Source organism: Colletotrichum costaricense (assembly GCF_030867565.1).
Source record: "Colletotrichum costaricense strain IMI 309622 chromosome Unknown Scaffold_4.1, whole genome shotgun sequence".
In the NCBI taxonomy this organism is placed as follows: domain Eukaryota; kingdom Fungi; phylum Ascomycota; class Sordariomycetes; order Glomerellales; family Glomerellaceae; genus Colletotrichum; species Colletotrichum costaricense.
Window position 1 is genome coordinate 1,326,154 of NW_026848233.1, and position 14,609 is coordinate 1,340,762.

Here is a 14,609-nt window from a genome sequence, read left to right on the forward strand (position 1 = left end):
CGATAAGACGACTACTACTACTGCCGCATGCTCGCTCAAAATTCTCATTCGTCCCTCTCTGCGCCGTTGGAGGTGATGAAGACCAGCCTCGTACCATTTCCAGCCGTTTGCCAGACCTATTTAATGAATTATCAGCAATGTTCATCGACATAGGTGTTGGGAAAAAACTTACATCAAGCTCATTGTACTCCTCCAGAGCAGCAAGCCATTGGTCCTCAGTGAAGCCCTTTGCAATGACACGCTCCTTGACCTTGCGAAGACTGAGCTCGACACCGAGCTCCTCCTCGTCGTCGTCGGCGTCGTCTGCGCGGCAGGCGCCGCTGTCGGCGAGGGTCTTGACGAGGTTGTAGATCCTGCTGCTGGCATTGAGGCGCTGGCGTCCATTGGCGGCCTGCTCGGCCGCGAGACTCTCCTTGGAGGCCTCGACGAGGCGCAGGGCTTCGTCGACGTCGTCGTGGGTGACCTCGTTGCTGAAGCGCAGGCGGGCGAGGGCCTGCGCGAGGCGGACGACACCGAGGAGAGTACGCGGGGTGGTGTGGGTGAATTGCTCGCCCTTCTTCTCGGCGCGCTTTTGCTGGCCACGCATGCGGACGTACGTCTTGCCAATGTACTCAGAGACGGAGGCGGGGACGACAGGTCGGTAGGTGCGGGCCTGAGCGACGTAGGAGCGGACCTCGTGGGGAGAGAAGACGACTGAATCGGTGCCAATATCCGGGTGGCGCTGGTGCATGTGGACGTAGGTGACGTGCTTGGCAAGCTGGGCATCGGATTCGCGGGTCGGTGAGTCGAGAAGAAGGAAGATGATGTCGAATCGAGACAGAAGGGCGGCGGGAAGGTTGATATTCTCGACGGGGGAGATGCGGGGGTTGTAGCGGCCATAGATGGGGTTAGCGGCGGCGAGGATAGAGGTGCGGGCGTTGAGGGTGGTGGAGATGCCGGCCTTGGAGATGGAGATGGTCTGCTGTTCCATGACCTCGTGGATGGCGGTGCGGTCATTGTCGTCCATCTTGTCGAATTCATCGATACAGCAGATACCGTTGTCGGCAAGGACGAGGGCACCGCCTTCAAGGACCATCTCATCAGTGACAGGGTCTCGCATGACGGCGGCCGTCAGACCGACACCACTTGAACCACGGCCGGAGGTGTAGACACCACGAGGGGCGACCTTCGAGATGTACTTGAGCAATTGCGACTTGGCCACACCAGGGTCACCCATGAGGCAAATGTTCAGGTCACCACGAATCTTCATGCCGTCCTTGACCTCCTTTGTGACACCACCAATGAGTAGGAGAAGAAGAGCCTTCTTGACATCGAGGTGACCGAAAATCTCGGGGGCGATGGACTTGGCGAGAAGCTCGTAGACTTGGCCGGACTGTCTGTATTGGTCGATTCGGCGAACCAGAGCAGGATCGACAATCATCTCAGAGTAGGCCTTCTTGTGCTGAACGATGTGGTGCGCCTCCACGTAAGTATCGGTCAAGAGGCCGGCCTTCATCGCCTTGAAGCCGGTGTAGGGTGTGGGAAGGAAGATGCCAGAGATGTCGACAACGTCACCGGGGTTCACCTTGCGAACGGAGGTGCCGTAGCACAAGACGGTCAGAGTTCTAGGAATCTGGCCAATGGGTACCTGCTCAGCCAGCTCCTGGACCTTGACCTCCTGGAAGGGCAAGAACTTTGAGGCTCTTGAAGAAGGGTGTAGTTGACCCTTGGCTTGATTGGTCTTGCAGTCCTCGGACGGGCATACGGTCAGGGGGCCGTATGACTTGTCGTTGACGGGCTGGAAGATTTCACAGCCGCAGCGATCGCAAGTGTATGCGCTCACTTGTACGATAGGCTTGACGTCGGAAACTCGGGTGGCAATGGCTCGGACGGTGATGAGATGACCCAATTGCTCGCCCTTGACCTCTCGCACGGCGAGCGCCTTGACGGGGTGGGAGGGAGTTTCGGATCGGGGCTTGAAGACGAGGGTATACCGGCGCGTGAGCTCGGCGGGGAACTTGTCCTCAGCAATGCTGGGGTCGGGCAGCTGACCATCGACAGGCTCAGTAGCCTGCCTCTGAAGGATATCGTTTCTCTGTTTTCTCCGCTCCATGAGAACATCTAGCACATCATCCTTGAAACTATCGACTGTTAGCCATGATGCCCCTGGACGACAGGTGCCGGGGAGCCGTACGTGACATCTTCGCTGGGCTGAGGCATAAGCTTGTCGACCGCTCTTGACATAAGCTCGACGTAGTGCTTGGTGTTAATTTCGATAGAGTGGACAAGCTGAAGTTCATCGCCAAGGGATGATTCGAACTGCAAGAGTCAGTCATTGTCCGTGGGCTTGATATGAAGAGCTACTGCAACTCACACTCGCCAAATCGTCCAGGTCAATCAAGACCTCATCAATCTTGCGGTCTGCCAGCTTCTGCATCATGATCTTGTATTTTGGGCCTGGCGGACTCCTGGCCTGGCGACGGGTGCCGCGTGTCTCGTCATCCTCCATCACCTCATCGTCGCTAAAGTCATCCTCGTCTATCGTAATGTTTCCAAGGGCATGCGAAATCGTTTGCTCGGGGGACGCCTTGAAGTCTGTGAGGAAGGATTCAAGCGCACCTATTGCAGGTCAGCACGGTCATGATGGCGGTGCGGGAGAAGCCATGAGCTTCAGGAGGGTTGAGCATACTCTGCTGCGCTTCGTACGCTACTGGCGCCTTGAACTGACGAAGCGCCATCTTGACAGAATCTGTGCGATCTCGGCTGTGGGGTTGGTTTCCTTCAGTCTTGGGATACGAACTGTGTGTTCGACAGCAGCGATGCGATGATGAGGTTGCTTCACTTGGTCTCTGCGACAACCGCGGGGAGTGTGGACTTGGTGGTTCTGCTGCTATCGGATTGAAGATTATTTGGCGCCGGGTGGGGGCTGGGAAGAATCGAATGTGAGATCAATGCGACCAGGGGTTCAGAAATTGGCCGGGCGACACGCAGGGACGCGTCGCGGTCAAGAAAGGGGAACGCGTTGAGCCACAGGGTTTAATTGATTTGCAGCCACACATTACAGGTACCTGACTGTTGTACTTTTAGCTGCTACCTGAGGCGCAAGCTGAGGTATTAGGATGCACCTGCATGAATCCCAGAGTACGTACCGCCTGTAGCTACCCCGTGTTCGGACCCAATGGGGGTGGAGGTGGCTTTCCCATGCCGGGAATGCCTCGGCGTCGGCACATGCCAGGGTCACTTTCGGCTGAACTTCCATCCCCAGCTCCAGCAGCTCAAGCTCCGGTGACTCTCCGCAACAATATCTGTAGTCATTGCCTAGTGTTCTCGTCGTAGAGTCTGTCGCTCTCTTCCTTTGGATCTTCTCATGGACCACTAGACACTCAATTGCAGCAGTCATGTCTTCCCGGCGCAATGCGCAATCGACTCCGGCCGAGATCTCCCTCACCCACCTCAAGAACTGCCTTGTCAATCTCCCCGCATCGCTGGTCTCACTCCTCGTGAACGTCAACACAGTAGGTCTCTAGTCACATATTGTCAATGGTTCTCCTTCTCATAGAATCTCCTATAGCCTGCACAAAATGTCGTTGTCGAACTCAGTTACCGGCCCTCCGCGGGCGCCTCCGGGTCCGGCGCATCACAACAAAGATCCTTCTTCGTCGGATGGACGGGCATGCCGAGTAAGCGCAAGGTTGTACCCATAGTCGGGCGCGATGGCATCAATGGAGGTAGGCCAGGCGCTTCGGGGCGCGAACAGGAAGTGGCGCAGGTCGAAATCGACGCGACGCTGGCCAGCACCCTAGGCCTTACAGACGGACAAAAGGTGACGGCTTCAATACACGTCGATCCGCCCGTCGCGCACACGATCAACATCGAGCCGCTCACTCCGGAAGACTGGGAAATGATTGAGTTGCATGCGACCTTCCTCGAACTCAACCTCCTCTCTCAAGTACGATCTTTGCCAAACCCCGCGTTTACTTCCAGCTCCGGCTCATTGGTCGCCCCTCACGCCTTGACTCTACACCTCTCGCCAACATCGACAGCAAACGTCAAAGTAGTTTCTCTCGATCCCGCCCCCGGCGCCGAAGTTCCTTTCGTCAAAATATCCCCCGACGCTGAAGTCATTGTTGCGCCAAAGGTCCGGGCCAAGACAGCACACTCCCTGGGAGAGAATCGTAGTGTGGCAAGCACCTCCAAGTCCAAGCGCAGCGGCGCAAGTACAGTCCGGCGGCGTAGTGCGCGGGAAGATCGCAAGCCTGCCCTCTGTTTACGCGGTATCGCCCATTCGGCTTGCCGGGAGTGGTTCGACGAGGACCTGACTACCCAAGATTTCAGCGTTTGGGTAGACCGCGACATTCTGTACACCAAGGATTTCCGAGGTGTGAACTATGTTTCGGTCAACATCCTGCGACCTACACCACAAGCAAGTTCCACCCAGAAACCACAAGATGCTGAACAATCAGCAAGCACATCGAAAGTAGCTACAAAGGTTGTCGCACATCTACGCGCTTGGGACGATCCACCCGACAGCAAGACCATTGCCCTCTCTCCAGCATTGTGTGCAACATTGGGCTTTACAGGATCCGTTGGAGGGATTGTCAAGGTCGAGCCGGCGCCGCAACAATGGCCGCTGGATGCTGTTACAAAGTTGATAGTCCAACCGTTTGCCGCTTCCAAAAAATCTTCAGATGGATTGAAGTTCGGTGGCGAGTCCAAGGCTGGCAAAGAGGAGGCGGCCAAGCAATTTAGGCATCTGTACGCTCGCAAAGATGCTGCCCCTCTCATCACCGGACCTTTGACAGACGGATCAGTAATTGGCCTTTTCGAGGGCCTCGAGGCTCCTCAAGGTTGGGAAGGAGGAGTAATCAAGTTCGATCCGCCAGCTATCAACAGCGATCCGCTTAGATCATCAACAAGATGGGTCTTGGGCCTCAGCGAGAAAATTCCGGTCGATATTCGAGACCCGGTTCCCCGACCGTCGTGGATGAACGACGATAGTATCGCTGAGTTACAGCCGTCCTATGACGGGCAGCTAGTAGGCATTGATAAGCTCCTTCAAGACCTTCGAAGCCACCTTTCACACCTTTCCTCGACTCTCCTGACCGGTGCTATGGGTTCTGGCAAGACTGCAGTTGCCAGGTCTTTAGCGCAGGAGCTTGGCAAAGATCTTTTATTCCATACGACTTACTTCCCATGCCGGAAGCTCGTTAATGACGAGACTCGAATTGCTACCATCAAGGATACCTTGACCCAAGTATTTATGTCAGCCAGCTGGGGTGCTAGGCTTGGGGGCAAGGCACTCGTAGTTTTGGACGACCTCGACAAGCTGTGCCCTGTGGAAACCGAATTGCAAGTTGGCAACGACAACGGACGGAGCCGCCAGATTAGCGAAATCATTGGTTCCATGGTACGCCAATACTGCAATGTGGATACTGGAGTGGTCCTGTTGGCTGTTGCGGAAGGTAAAGATTCCTTGAACAGTGTCATCATTGGGGGCCATGTCGTCCGCGAGATTGTTGATTTGAAGGCGCCAAACAAGGAAGCTAGACGAAAGGTCATGGAAAGCATTGTCAGAAGAGACGCAATTTCCGCTGAAGACTTTCCAAGGCCACCGCAGAATGGCAGCCGGCCACCCACAGCTGACGGAAGCGCCGGAGGGGAGGACAGCGCATGGATGGATGCCGGCAGCCAAGGCAGCCGCGAGAACCAGAATGGCACCAGTGGAGGATTCGTCATCAGTCCCGACTTGGATTTCTTGGATGTTGCTGGCCTCATTGATGGCTATATGCCAGGAGACATCACCCTACTTGTGGCAAGAGCACGGAACGAAGCCATTATCCGGTCTGTCAACGATACGGACGGTGAGGGAGGTGCGGTACATCTGAGTCGCGTCGACTTTGACAATGCTCTCAAGGGGTTCACGCCCGCCTCGCTGAGAAATGTCTCTCTACAACACTCAACCACCACTTTCAGCTCCATCGGCGGTTTGCAAGAAACTCGCAAGGTTCTCCTGGAGACTTTGCAGTACCCAACAAAGTACGCCCCAATCTTTGAGCAGTGTCCCCTGCGATTACGGTCAGGCCTGCTGTTGTATGGATACCCAGGTTGTGGCAAGACCTTGCTTGCAAGCGCCGTTGCTGGAGAATGCGGCCTGAACTTCATCAGCGTCAAGGGACCTGAGATTCTCAACAAGTACATTGGAGCGTCTGAAAAGAGTGTCCGCGATCTCTTTGAACGCGCGTCAGCTGCGAAGCCGTGTGTTTTGTTCTTTGATGAGTTTGACTCTATAGCCCCAAAGCGCGGCCATGACTCTACTGGTGTCACAGACAGAGTAGTGAACCAGCTTCTTACGCAGATGGACGGAGCGGAAGGTCTTTCCGGTGTCTACGTGCTGGCAGCAACATCTAGGCCAGACTTGATCGACCCTGCTCTACTTCGCCCTGGACGCCTGGACAAATCTTTGCTCTGCGACATGCCGCTATTGGAAGACAGAGTGGACATTTTGAAGTCCCTTAGCAGCAAGGTCAAGCTCGGCGAGGAATTGACAGAGTCCGACGACGCGTGGACTGATCTCGCACGTAGGACCGATGGCTTTTCCGGTGCTGATCTCCAGGCTCTTGTTTCCAACTCCCAGCTAGAGGCGATCCACGATGTTCTGGATGATGTCAGCCATGCCCCAACAACGAACGGCAAGGTCAATGGCAAGTCGTCTTCCCAAGGCTCTGTCCCCAGCTTCGTACAGTTCCGCTACGGCCAAGACGCTGCACCTGCCGCGAAGCCGATCAGCCGGCAGAAAGAGCTTGTTGAAAATGCCGCAATCCTCGCCAAGTTGGAGAGCATCAAACTTGCCCGTAAGAGGGTCAAGCAATCTCAACGCCCAGAAGGGGATGGCAAGCCGGTCAACGACAAGGAGGTCGTGGTTAAGCTGGAGCACTTGATGAAGGCCCTGGAAAACACCAGATCGAGTATCAGCACGCAGGAGCGGGCCAGACTGCAGAGAATCTACCGGGAATTTGTCGTTGGTCGAAGTGGTGAGATGAAGGATGGCCAGGGAAGCATGGAAATTGGCGGGCGAAGCAGTTTGATGTGAGATGTCAAGAAAGCCATATTACCGTACAATTGAAAGTACACCTCTCAAAACTAGACACTGTTCACATATGAATCTATCCGCGCAACATATCCACGTCTGCCGTCTACCGCGAGTTGCTCCTGTGCATTACTTACGGACATTTCATCTTTCTTACAGTCGCTCCTCTTTGAAACCTAATCATGCCGTCTTTCCTTGCAGAATCTTCTTATGGAAATCCTTCCAATTCGTCTCACACTGCGACTTGACAACCCCAGCCAAAAGCCTCGAGCACCGAATCTCAACAACCTCCTCCAGCTCTAACGCGCCCTCACCCTCGGCGCCCTCGGCATCCTTTACGCGCCAGCGCGTCTCGAGCAGCACGTTGAGCGGACAGCTCGTACGCACGAAGCTGCCGTCTTTCGTGAACGTAAAGTCGTAGTCGCTGACGGCGTCGCCGCTCCAGATGGCCTTGGGCAGCATCGAGGGCACGCTGTCGGTGACGGAGAAGCACTGCGTCGCGGCGATGGGGTCAATGTCCTTTGGGACGGTGGGCGGGATGGCGGGCGTGCGGGCCGCGTAGTCTTTCATGTTGGGGTCGCATTTGATGTGGTGCTCCGCGTCGTGGATGAGGGCTAGGGCGCCTTCGCGGGAGAGGGTTGAGGGGATGGGCGAGATGTGTGTTACGGTTACTGTGGTGTTCAACATCTTTGCAAGGTGGTTGTGTTTCGTGATGGAGTTTTGATGCCGTGGGGTGTTGTTGACTAAATGAGTGTGCAGTCTACAATGTCTTGAAATTTATGTTTAGATACGAGGGCGATGAGATGTATTCTTTCAGAATGAAATTGAAGTCTGAGTATGAGATAAGATGTGCAGTGTGAGAAAAGAACCCGCAGCTGAAATGATAAAGTATACGCCCCAGACAAAGAAACTCAAATTCAAAGACGATGATGCCGCCCTCCCGAGCTTGCCCTTATGCGTCAAATCGAGAGGCCGCTCTCTAGGAGCTGCATGTGATACAGTTGATGTATCAGACGAAGCCTCCCTTTTGCGTCCCACGGACCCGAATACGGGCATTTGGAGAACAGGTGCCCACTGCATGATGGAGTGTTTCCTTTACTGAATCCAGGGTTTTTTGGTCTCCCCCATTGTTTTCTTAGGCCAGTCATGGATCCAGCGCCCGTGAGGGTGATTCCCCGCAGACCCGGTAGATCCGGAATCAGTGAGCGAGGACAAAGGATTATGAGCCCAGCGACTCGGGTGGAAGAAGCTTATTTCAACCTCAGTGGAATGCCATTCCCAAAGTTCATGTGCACATCAATACAGCCGGCCCTCAAGTGGCGCAAATGGTCGTGACTACGATCGGTGTTTCTCCAAGTGTGTTGGGCATTATGGGGCTCGGCGGAGCTGCGTAAGGTAGTCCCACGCGGGATGAACCAGTGGGTCTCGGACCCGGATGCGGATGCGGATACGGGGAGTATAGTAGATTCCTTCGTCGAGCGAACTCCGGCATGCTATTCCATCGCCGTGATACGAATACCGATGAGCCCTTCTATAAGATTATGTCATGTTTTCTTTTCTTGCCTTTCCAAGTGTTTGGAATGACGAGATGCACAAGGCTTTCGGGCCCTTTGCCTGGCCTCACCATTGGACCGCGGTTCGGTTGGCCTCCTGCAGAATCTTGGAAAAAGGGAGGGACGCAACTGTTGCTGATTCGCTTGTGTCATATCAGAACGCCTCACCTCATACATCTTGGTATGCAGCATACATGGCAAGGAAGTTGCTAAGGTGACTTGCTGCACGCGCTGCGTTTCGATACAATTGTTCGCTCATACAAGAAGCCTTGGGCGCCTGCCGTAGGCGCAAGGCTCGGCATCATGGATATCACAATACCAACACTTTGTAGTCACAATGTGCTCGTCAAATACCGGCCGTTAAGTGTGTTTCCCTTGTCCCCTTACAACCATTTCAGAACAAATACTTTAAGCCACGATGGATAGGTCTGGCGAAGGTGGCGCTGCGGCAGTTGCTTGCGCCGAGAACATATCGCTATTGCATCTTTTGAGCAAGTTTCATCACTACCCCCAGCGCAATCCGCCATCATTGAACCCTATTGAAGAAAAGGAGAGAACTCTGCAGTTCAGTAGAGAGCGAAGTTTATGCGGCGCCTTTGCGTTCTTGGCCAGCATCGATGGAAACCCGGACTTCGTTCCGGCTGTCTACATTGAAGAACGAACTGAACAACGCCGTTTAGAAATTGTGGTGGCCGTCAACAAAAAGAGCCCGAACAATGGTCAAGAAATCTTGCTGGATATCAAGCATGGATTCGAACAGATTTTCCAGCAATTAAAGGGTCTTGACGGCAAGTATTGATGTTATCCTTCTCAGGTGCTGGGGAGACATGAGCTTACTCGATGCTGAATAGATCCTAAGGAATCAAGATCCAAAGTCGAGGATGGGGTCTTCGAAGAGGTTGTAAGGATGTGCTACAATCGGATTCTCAAACGCATTCGCGAAGAGCCCGCAGCACGAGCTGGGAGATCGCAAGGGCGCCCAACGAGAAAACGACAGTCAATTGAGACGTTGCTCAAAACGCTCAGCATATACTTTACTCAGCCGAGCAACAGCATGGCACAGTCACAAGAGCTCTTGACAAGAGCTCGCGATATAACAAAGTCACTCGGAAGATGGAGAAGATACCAAGATCCTTCTGAGCTGAAGTGCTTGGTGGAAGATATATTCCAGCTCTCACTAGTCGACCACTTTGAACAGCTCGTCCACATGATCCCTCACACGGAAATGGCCCCAAGCTCGAAAACGAGCCTGTGTAATATGATCTCCAAGATTGCGCGGTACAGAGAGGTCTCTCGACATATATACCGGACTGCAAAGAAGTACCCAATTGCTAGGTCCGCGGACGTGGTGACGGTCAACCTCACGAGCTTTGCGCAAGGAGCTTACAAACGGATGGGAGCATATGAAAGGTACCCAAAACTCACCACAGCTCTGTCAAGGAATGGAATCACGAAAGGCCCCGATCGGGTCCTCAGGGATGCCTGGTCACAAGAAAACCATCAGGATGTCAACGTTGTATTCGAAAATCAGGCCAAGGATGTGCTGAAGAACGCAAAGGTCCACGCTGAAGTTCAGCTGATATACCACTATCATCTCAAGAGCCGCCATTCAGACCTTCCTCCCAGAGTCATTCGATCCAGCAAAGACGCATGCTACCTCTGCAACGCCTTTATTGAAGCTGAAAAGACATTTTACACGTCCCGCTGCCATGGGAGGTTATACCCGTCATGGAAAATACCGCAAGTCACTAGCCGCCTCGACCTTGCTCAGAGGTTTAATGAGTTACTGAAAGGTAGAATAAGCAGTGCTTATAGCAATTTGGCTGGCTTCAAGGCCAATTGCCCAAAGGCAGATCCGGCGGAGAGCACGCTTTCGACATTGAATTGGTCGGTCTCGACTGAGGTAGACGAGCCATCGGTACCGACCGTTCCAAGTGAAATAGATGTCGTCATTGTGACTACTCAGAAAGAAACAGAGAATCAAGAAATGTCTCAAGATATCGAAGCACAAAATTATTCTGTTGAAAACAAGAATATGATTCAAGAGGAGTCGCAGGAAGGGAATCAGGACGGCCAACAGGAGTCAACATCAGTGATGAACGTACCCGACACTGAAGGGATTGCAAACAAAGGAAGTCAAGCAGACGAACCAGTAGAAATCAGCATACATGTTGAACATGAAGAAGAAGAAGAAGAAGAAGAAGAAGAAGAAGAGAGACCAACTCCACAGGTACAGGCCGCCGAAGACAGCAAAGCCACGACTGTAGTTGGCCAAGATGATGAAGCTCGAAGCACAGAGGCCTCCCCGAGACGAAGGAACGCCTCACCAGTCCAAGAAGACCGTACTCCACGCATAAGTCCTGCTATTCGAATATCCGATAGCACCAGAATTCAGTCTCGAATTCCCGATCGGCGAAGTGAGCCCAAGAGAAAGCAACGTCCAATTCGGATTAGAACATCATATGCTGTTATCAGAAAAACGTACCGTCCTGAGGAAAGAACTCCATCCACCAAAAGCCCGGTGTACAATATTGAGAAGACAGCTGTGTACTCCAATGACGGCAAGATCGGAAGCAAAAAGCGGACGTTTCCACCATCTCGGGAAGGTGACACGATCTTGCAGGAGCGAATGCTTCCTGCCAGAATTAGGATTATGATGAACATCTTGGCCAATGTATGATGAGCACGGTGATACCTCATTTTTTTTCAATTGCAATTTTCATTTGAGTTGAGACTATCTGCGTTGGCCTGCGTTGAACGGCTCAAGCAGTCCTTAGCCAAGGACTCTTGGCCTACACACTGAGCAAAGTTTGATTCCTAGAGAACAAAAGTCGGGCCATATCCATCCCCTCATTACCATGGCCAAACGAGCTGCGTATGAAACAGCAAAGGTTCTCAAAAAGCAAATCCAGTACGCATTCCCGTTCCCTCCCACGACAAAATCGTCCGAATACTCCAACATGTTACAAGCGAGACGAGCTCAACTCTTATAAAGGGCGGAGTTGGTTCATGTGAACCTTGACAACCTTCTCGGTGGTGAACAGCGCCACGGCACCATCAGGGCCGTCCTGCTGAGGCGCGATTGCCTTGGCCTTCCCCTTCGAGTTGACTCCGTTATCAGAAAAGAACATGTCCGCAACAGGTGCCTGGCTCTCAGACTGGCGACCGAGGGCCACATTGGGGTGTTCAGCTACGCCAGAGATCTCGGAGGTGTCAAGACCCGTGAGACTCTGCTCGTGAATCCAGCCCTGAGAGTTCGGGATGATGAACTTCTGGTGAATGACCTGGGTCTCCACCACATCCTGGTACTTCTGCTGCGCAATCCAAGCCTCGAGGTCGTACAGCATGTAGTAGCGAGCTTGCTGCTGGATCATCGCATACATGGCATAGTCGAAGCCGTTGCGCGCATCCCAGAAGAGTGGATACATGCCGGTGCGAAGGAAGCGCAGAATGTGAGCAAAGAGATCTCCATCGTTGTCGAAGTGGAAGACGCCATCGCGGTACCAATCGCGGAAGTTGATGGAGAAGATATATTTGAACCAGGGGCTTCTCTCGAGAACATCCATAGAGCTGACGAAGCGGCGGCCACCAATCTCCAACTTGATCTGGCCTCTATAAAGAGGTGGCATGCCGAATCCAGCGGGGACAGTAGGAATTTCGGGGAAGTCACGGCTGACGAAGTTCTGGTTGCCACCCGGGGGCGAAGGCATAGTGCCTCGAGTGGTTCTAGTGAAGAGAGTGCGAGCAGGCGCAGCACCCGTGCCGAAGTTCACGTTGGTGCTGGATTCGCCATTGGAGTGGAGCTTGTTACCCACTTCGAAGTCGGTGACGGCGCGGGCTGCGGGTGCGTCAGAATACTGGCTTCCATCCGTGGACGTGGTGCTTCCGGCGATGCTCGGACCATAGGGGTTAACTCGGGGGTCATCTGAGAGAATCTCGGGATACTGGCGGGACCAAAGCGGGTTGGTGTAGTAGCCGGGATCTTTCTGAGGCTGGAAGAGGGTGGGCTTGCCGTTCTTGACCCAGATCTTGGGCTCAGCACTCTTGTCCCAGACTGTAGGCGAGAGAATAGAATTTGAGGCCGCTTTCATGCCTCCAGTACCAGGCTTGATGGTCTTGTCCGAATCGTCCGAAACTCCGCTCTCATTGTCGCTATCGCCAGACTTGACGGAAGAGCCCGCGGCGAAGCGGACCTTCTTCTCACCTGGAGACTTATCGGAGACGTAAGTCTTCAGCGCGCTGAGAAGGGGATTAGGAGGAGGGGCCACTGCAGCAGGAGTGAAAGCCGTAGCTTCGAGCTTTCTAGCAATCTCCTCGTCGGTGTCGGTGATCTTGATCGCAGAACCGGGCTCTGTGTAAGAAGAGAGAGCGCAGTCATGATTGGCATGAGAGTTGCCTTTGAGCTTGCTCTGACTGTGCTTGTTCTGAGGTTCACTATTGTGGATGGTAGGGCCGGAGTATGTAGACGATGGCAGCAAAGGAGCCTCCTGATCATGGCGCTGGTTATGCTGGGCAAGCTGAGTAGAAGAAGGCGCCTGAGTGCTTGGCTTCGCAACAGCACTGTTCTTCTTCTCCGGGGATGGATTGTAAGAAAAAGCAGAGAGGAGCACAGCGTCAGCAGAGTCCCTGTCGACAATCTTGAAAGAGCTGGAAGCTCTCTTGTGGCGATGGATAGGCAACTTAGTCATGCGACTCGGAGACGGGTTCAAAATTGCTTCGTCGATAGTCAGTTTAGTACAAGGCTTCACTTCGAGGGTCTTACCTCGGATCTGATTCTTATTGGCGAAATCGATGGTGTCAATCTTGTCCGCCGAAGCCGCGGCGCCAGACTCATGCGCATCCTTGTCTTCGGTAGTCACAGAACGAGTCGTAACAATGGTGACGACAGAGTCGCGAGTACCATTCTCCTTGGGATCATCCTCGAGGTTAGCGGCAGAGTTCTGAAGATGATTTTCATTCTCACGTCGGTTGCTTGCGGTGGCCTTGGTAGGCGTGGCTTCGTCATGGGGGGCGGTCTTGTCGTCAGCGGCATCGTCAACCCGCTCGGGGCTGTGGCCAAACAGCGCAGAGAGACGGTCTCTACGGCTCTTCTTGCGACCGGAAGAGTCAGAGGAGGCAACTTGTTTGCCAGACAACTTTTTCTTCGACATCGTGGTTGCGAACGCGGGCTTGGGAGCTAGAGGAGGATTTCCGATCTTGACTGGGATGGAGCAAGTCTGCTAGAAGTCAAAACAATGTACGAAAAAGGAAGAAGAAAAACAATGGAAATGAAGGAGAGATATGATTGTTGCCACTGACCTCGAAAATCTCCCTCGAGTAACGCGGGTCCGGCATGTGCTGCTGCTGGAACGCTGCAGTGGCAGAGTGAGGATGGACATCATCTGCCGCCGAGGCATCGCATCGCCAAGGCGACACACTGGTGCTTACATTCACCACCATCGCTGCTGGAGTGGGCGGTATCCGTGAGTCGAGTGTGAAAGAAAGCTGGTACAAGGATTCAGTCCCAAATCAAGGAAGTAGTAATGCGAAATCGAGTGGTGGCGTCGGTGATGTCTGTGATGGCCACGACAATCGCAAAATAGCCTCGAATCTAAACAATGGTCAATGGAACCCTTTGACGAAGGGTTTGAATGGAAGATGAGTATCTGGGGAGTCTCGTCTCTTACCTCGAACAGGAAAATATGATTCATTTGTATTAGGGACACAAATACCAACGATAACGATGAGAAGACTACTCCTGCGGATGAGAGGCTTGCAACCAGCTTCGTGTTTTCGAGGAAAGAATGAAAGGCTACGAACTTGAACTGAGGTGCGATGAGAAGGGATGAGTGAAGCGAAAAGAAAGAAGGGCAGCGAGCCTTGCAGGAAATATTCCTGTGAACAGAGCGATGTTATTGACGGGGGAAGGTGCGGCAAGTCTGGGTCGCTCTTGCCCCCGAAACTTTACTTCCCGTGGCACCTGCCTTTGCTACACTTGCTCCTTCCCACCG

The 14,609-nt window shown here is 53.5% G+C and overlaps 5 protein-coding genes across 5 annotated transcripts; 2 read left to right on the forward strand and 3 right to left on the reverse strand.

Annotated features, from left to right (window-relative positions):
- Positions 1–44: 44 nt before the first annotated feature.
- Positions 45–2,717, reverse strand: CCOS01_04480 (DNA replication licensing factor MCM7; the record flags this gene model as incomplete). Its single annotated transcript, XM_060452661.1, has 5 exons — positions 45–116; positions 173–2,120; positions 2,174–2,298; positions 2,354–2,598; positions 2,669–2,717. 5 exons carry the CDS (start codon positions 2,715–2,717, stop codon positions 45–47), a joined length of 2,439 nt encoding a protein of 812 aa, XP_060316619.1.
- Positions 2,718–3,377: 660 nt separating this feature from the next.
- CCOS01_04481 (ATPase) lies at positions 3,378–7,069 on the forward strand (the record flags this gene model as incomplete). The annotated part of the gene is made up of 2 exons (XM_060452662.1): positions 3,378–3,494; positions 3,551–7,069. 2 exons carry the CDS (start codon positions 3,378–3,380, stop codon positions 7,067–7,069), a joined length of 3,636 nt encoding a protein of 1,211 aa, XP_060316620.1.
- Positions 7,070–7,246: 177 nt separating this feature from the next.
- CCOS01_04482 (uncharacterized protein) lies at positions 7,247–7,753 on the reverse strand (the record flags this gene model as incomplete). The annotated part of the gene is made up of 1 exon (XM_060452663.1): positions 7,247–7,753. One exon carries the CDS (start codon positions 7,751–7,753, stop codon positions 7,247–7,249), a length of 507 nt encoding a protein of 168 aa, XP_060316621.1.
- A 1,284-nt stretch (positions 7,754–9,037) lies between these two features.
- On the forward strand, positions 9,038–11,299 carry CCOS01_04483 (uncharacterized protein; the record flags this gene model as incomplete). Its single annotated transcript, XM_060452664.1, has 2 exons — positions 9,038–9,411; positions 9,487–11,299. 2 exons carry the CDS (start codon positions 9,038–9,040, stop codon positions 11,297–11,299), a joined length of 2,187 nt encoding a protein of 728 aa, XP_060316622.1.
- Positions 11,300–11,606: 307 nt separating this feature from the next.
- CCOS01_04484 (uncharacterized protein) lies at positions 11,607–14,058 on the reverse strand (the record flags this gene model as incomplete). The annotated part of the gene is made up of 2 exons (XM_060452665.1): positions 11,607–13,835; positions 13,918–14,058. 2 exons carry the CDS (start codon positions 14,056–14,058, stop codon positions 11,607–11,609), a joined length of 2,370 nt encoding a protein of 789 aa, XP_060316623.1.
- Positions 14,059–14,609: the final 551 nt, after the last annotated feature.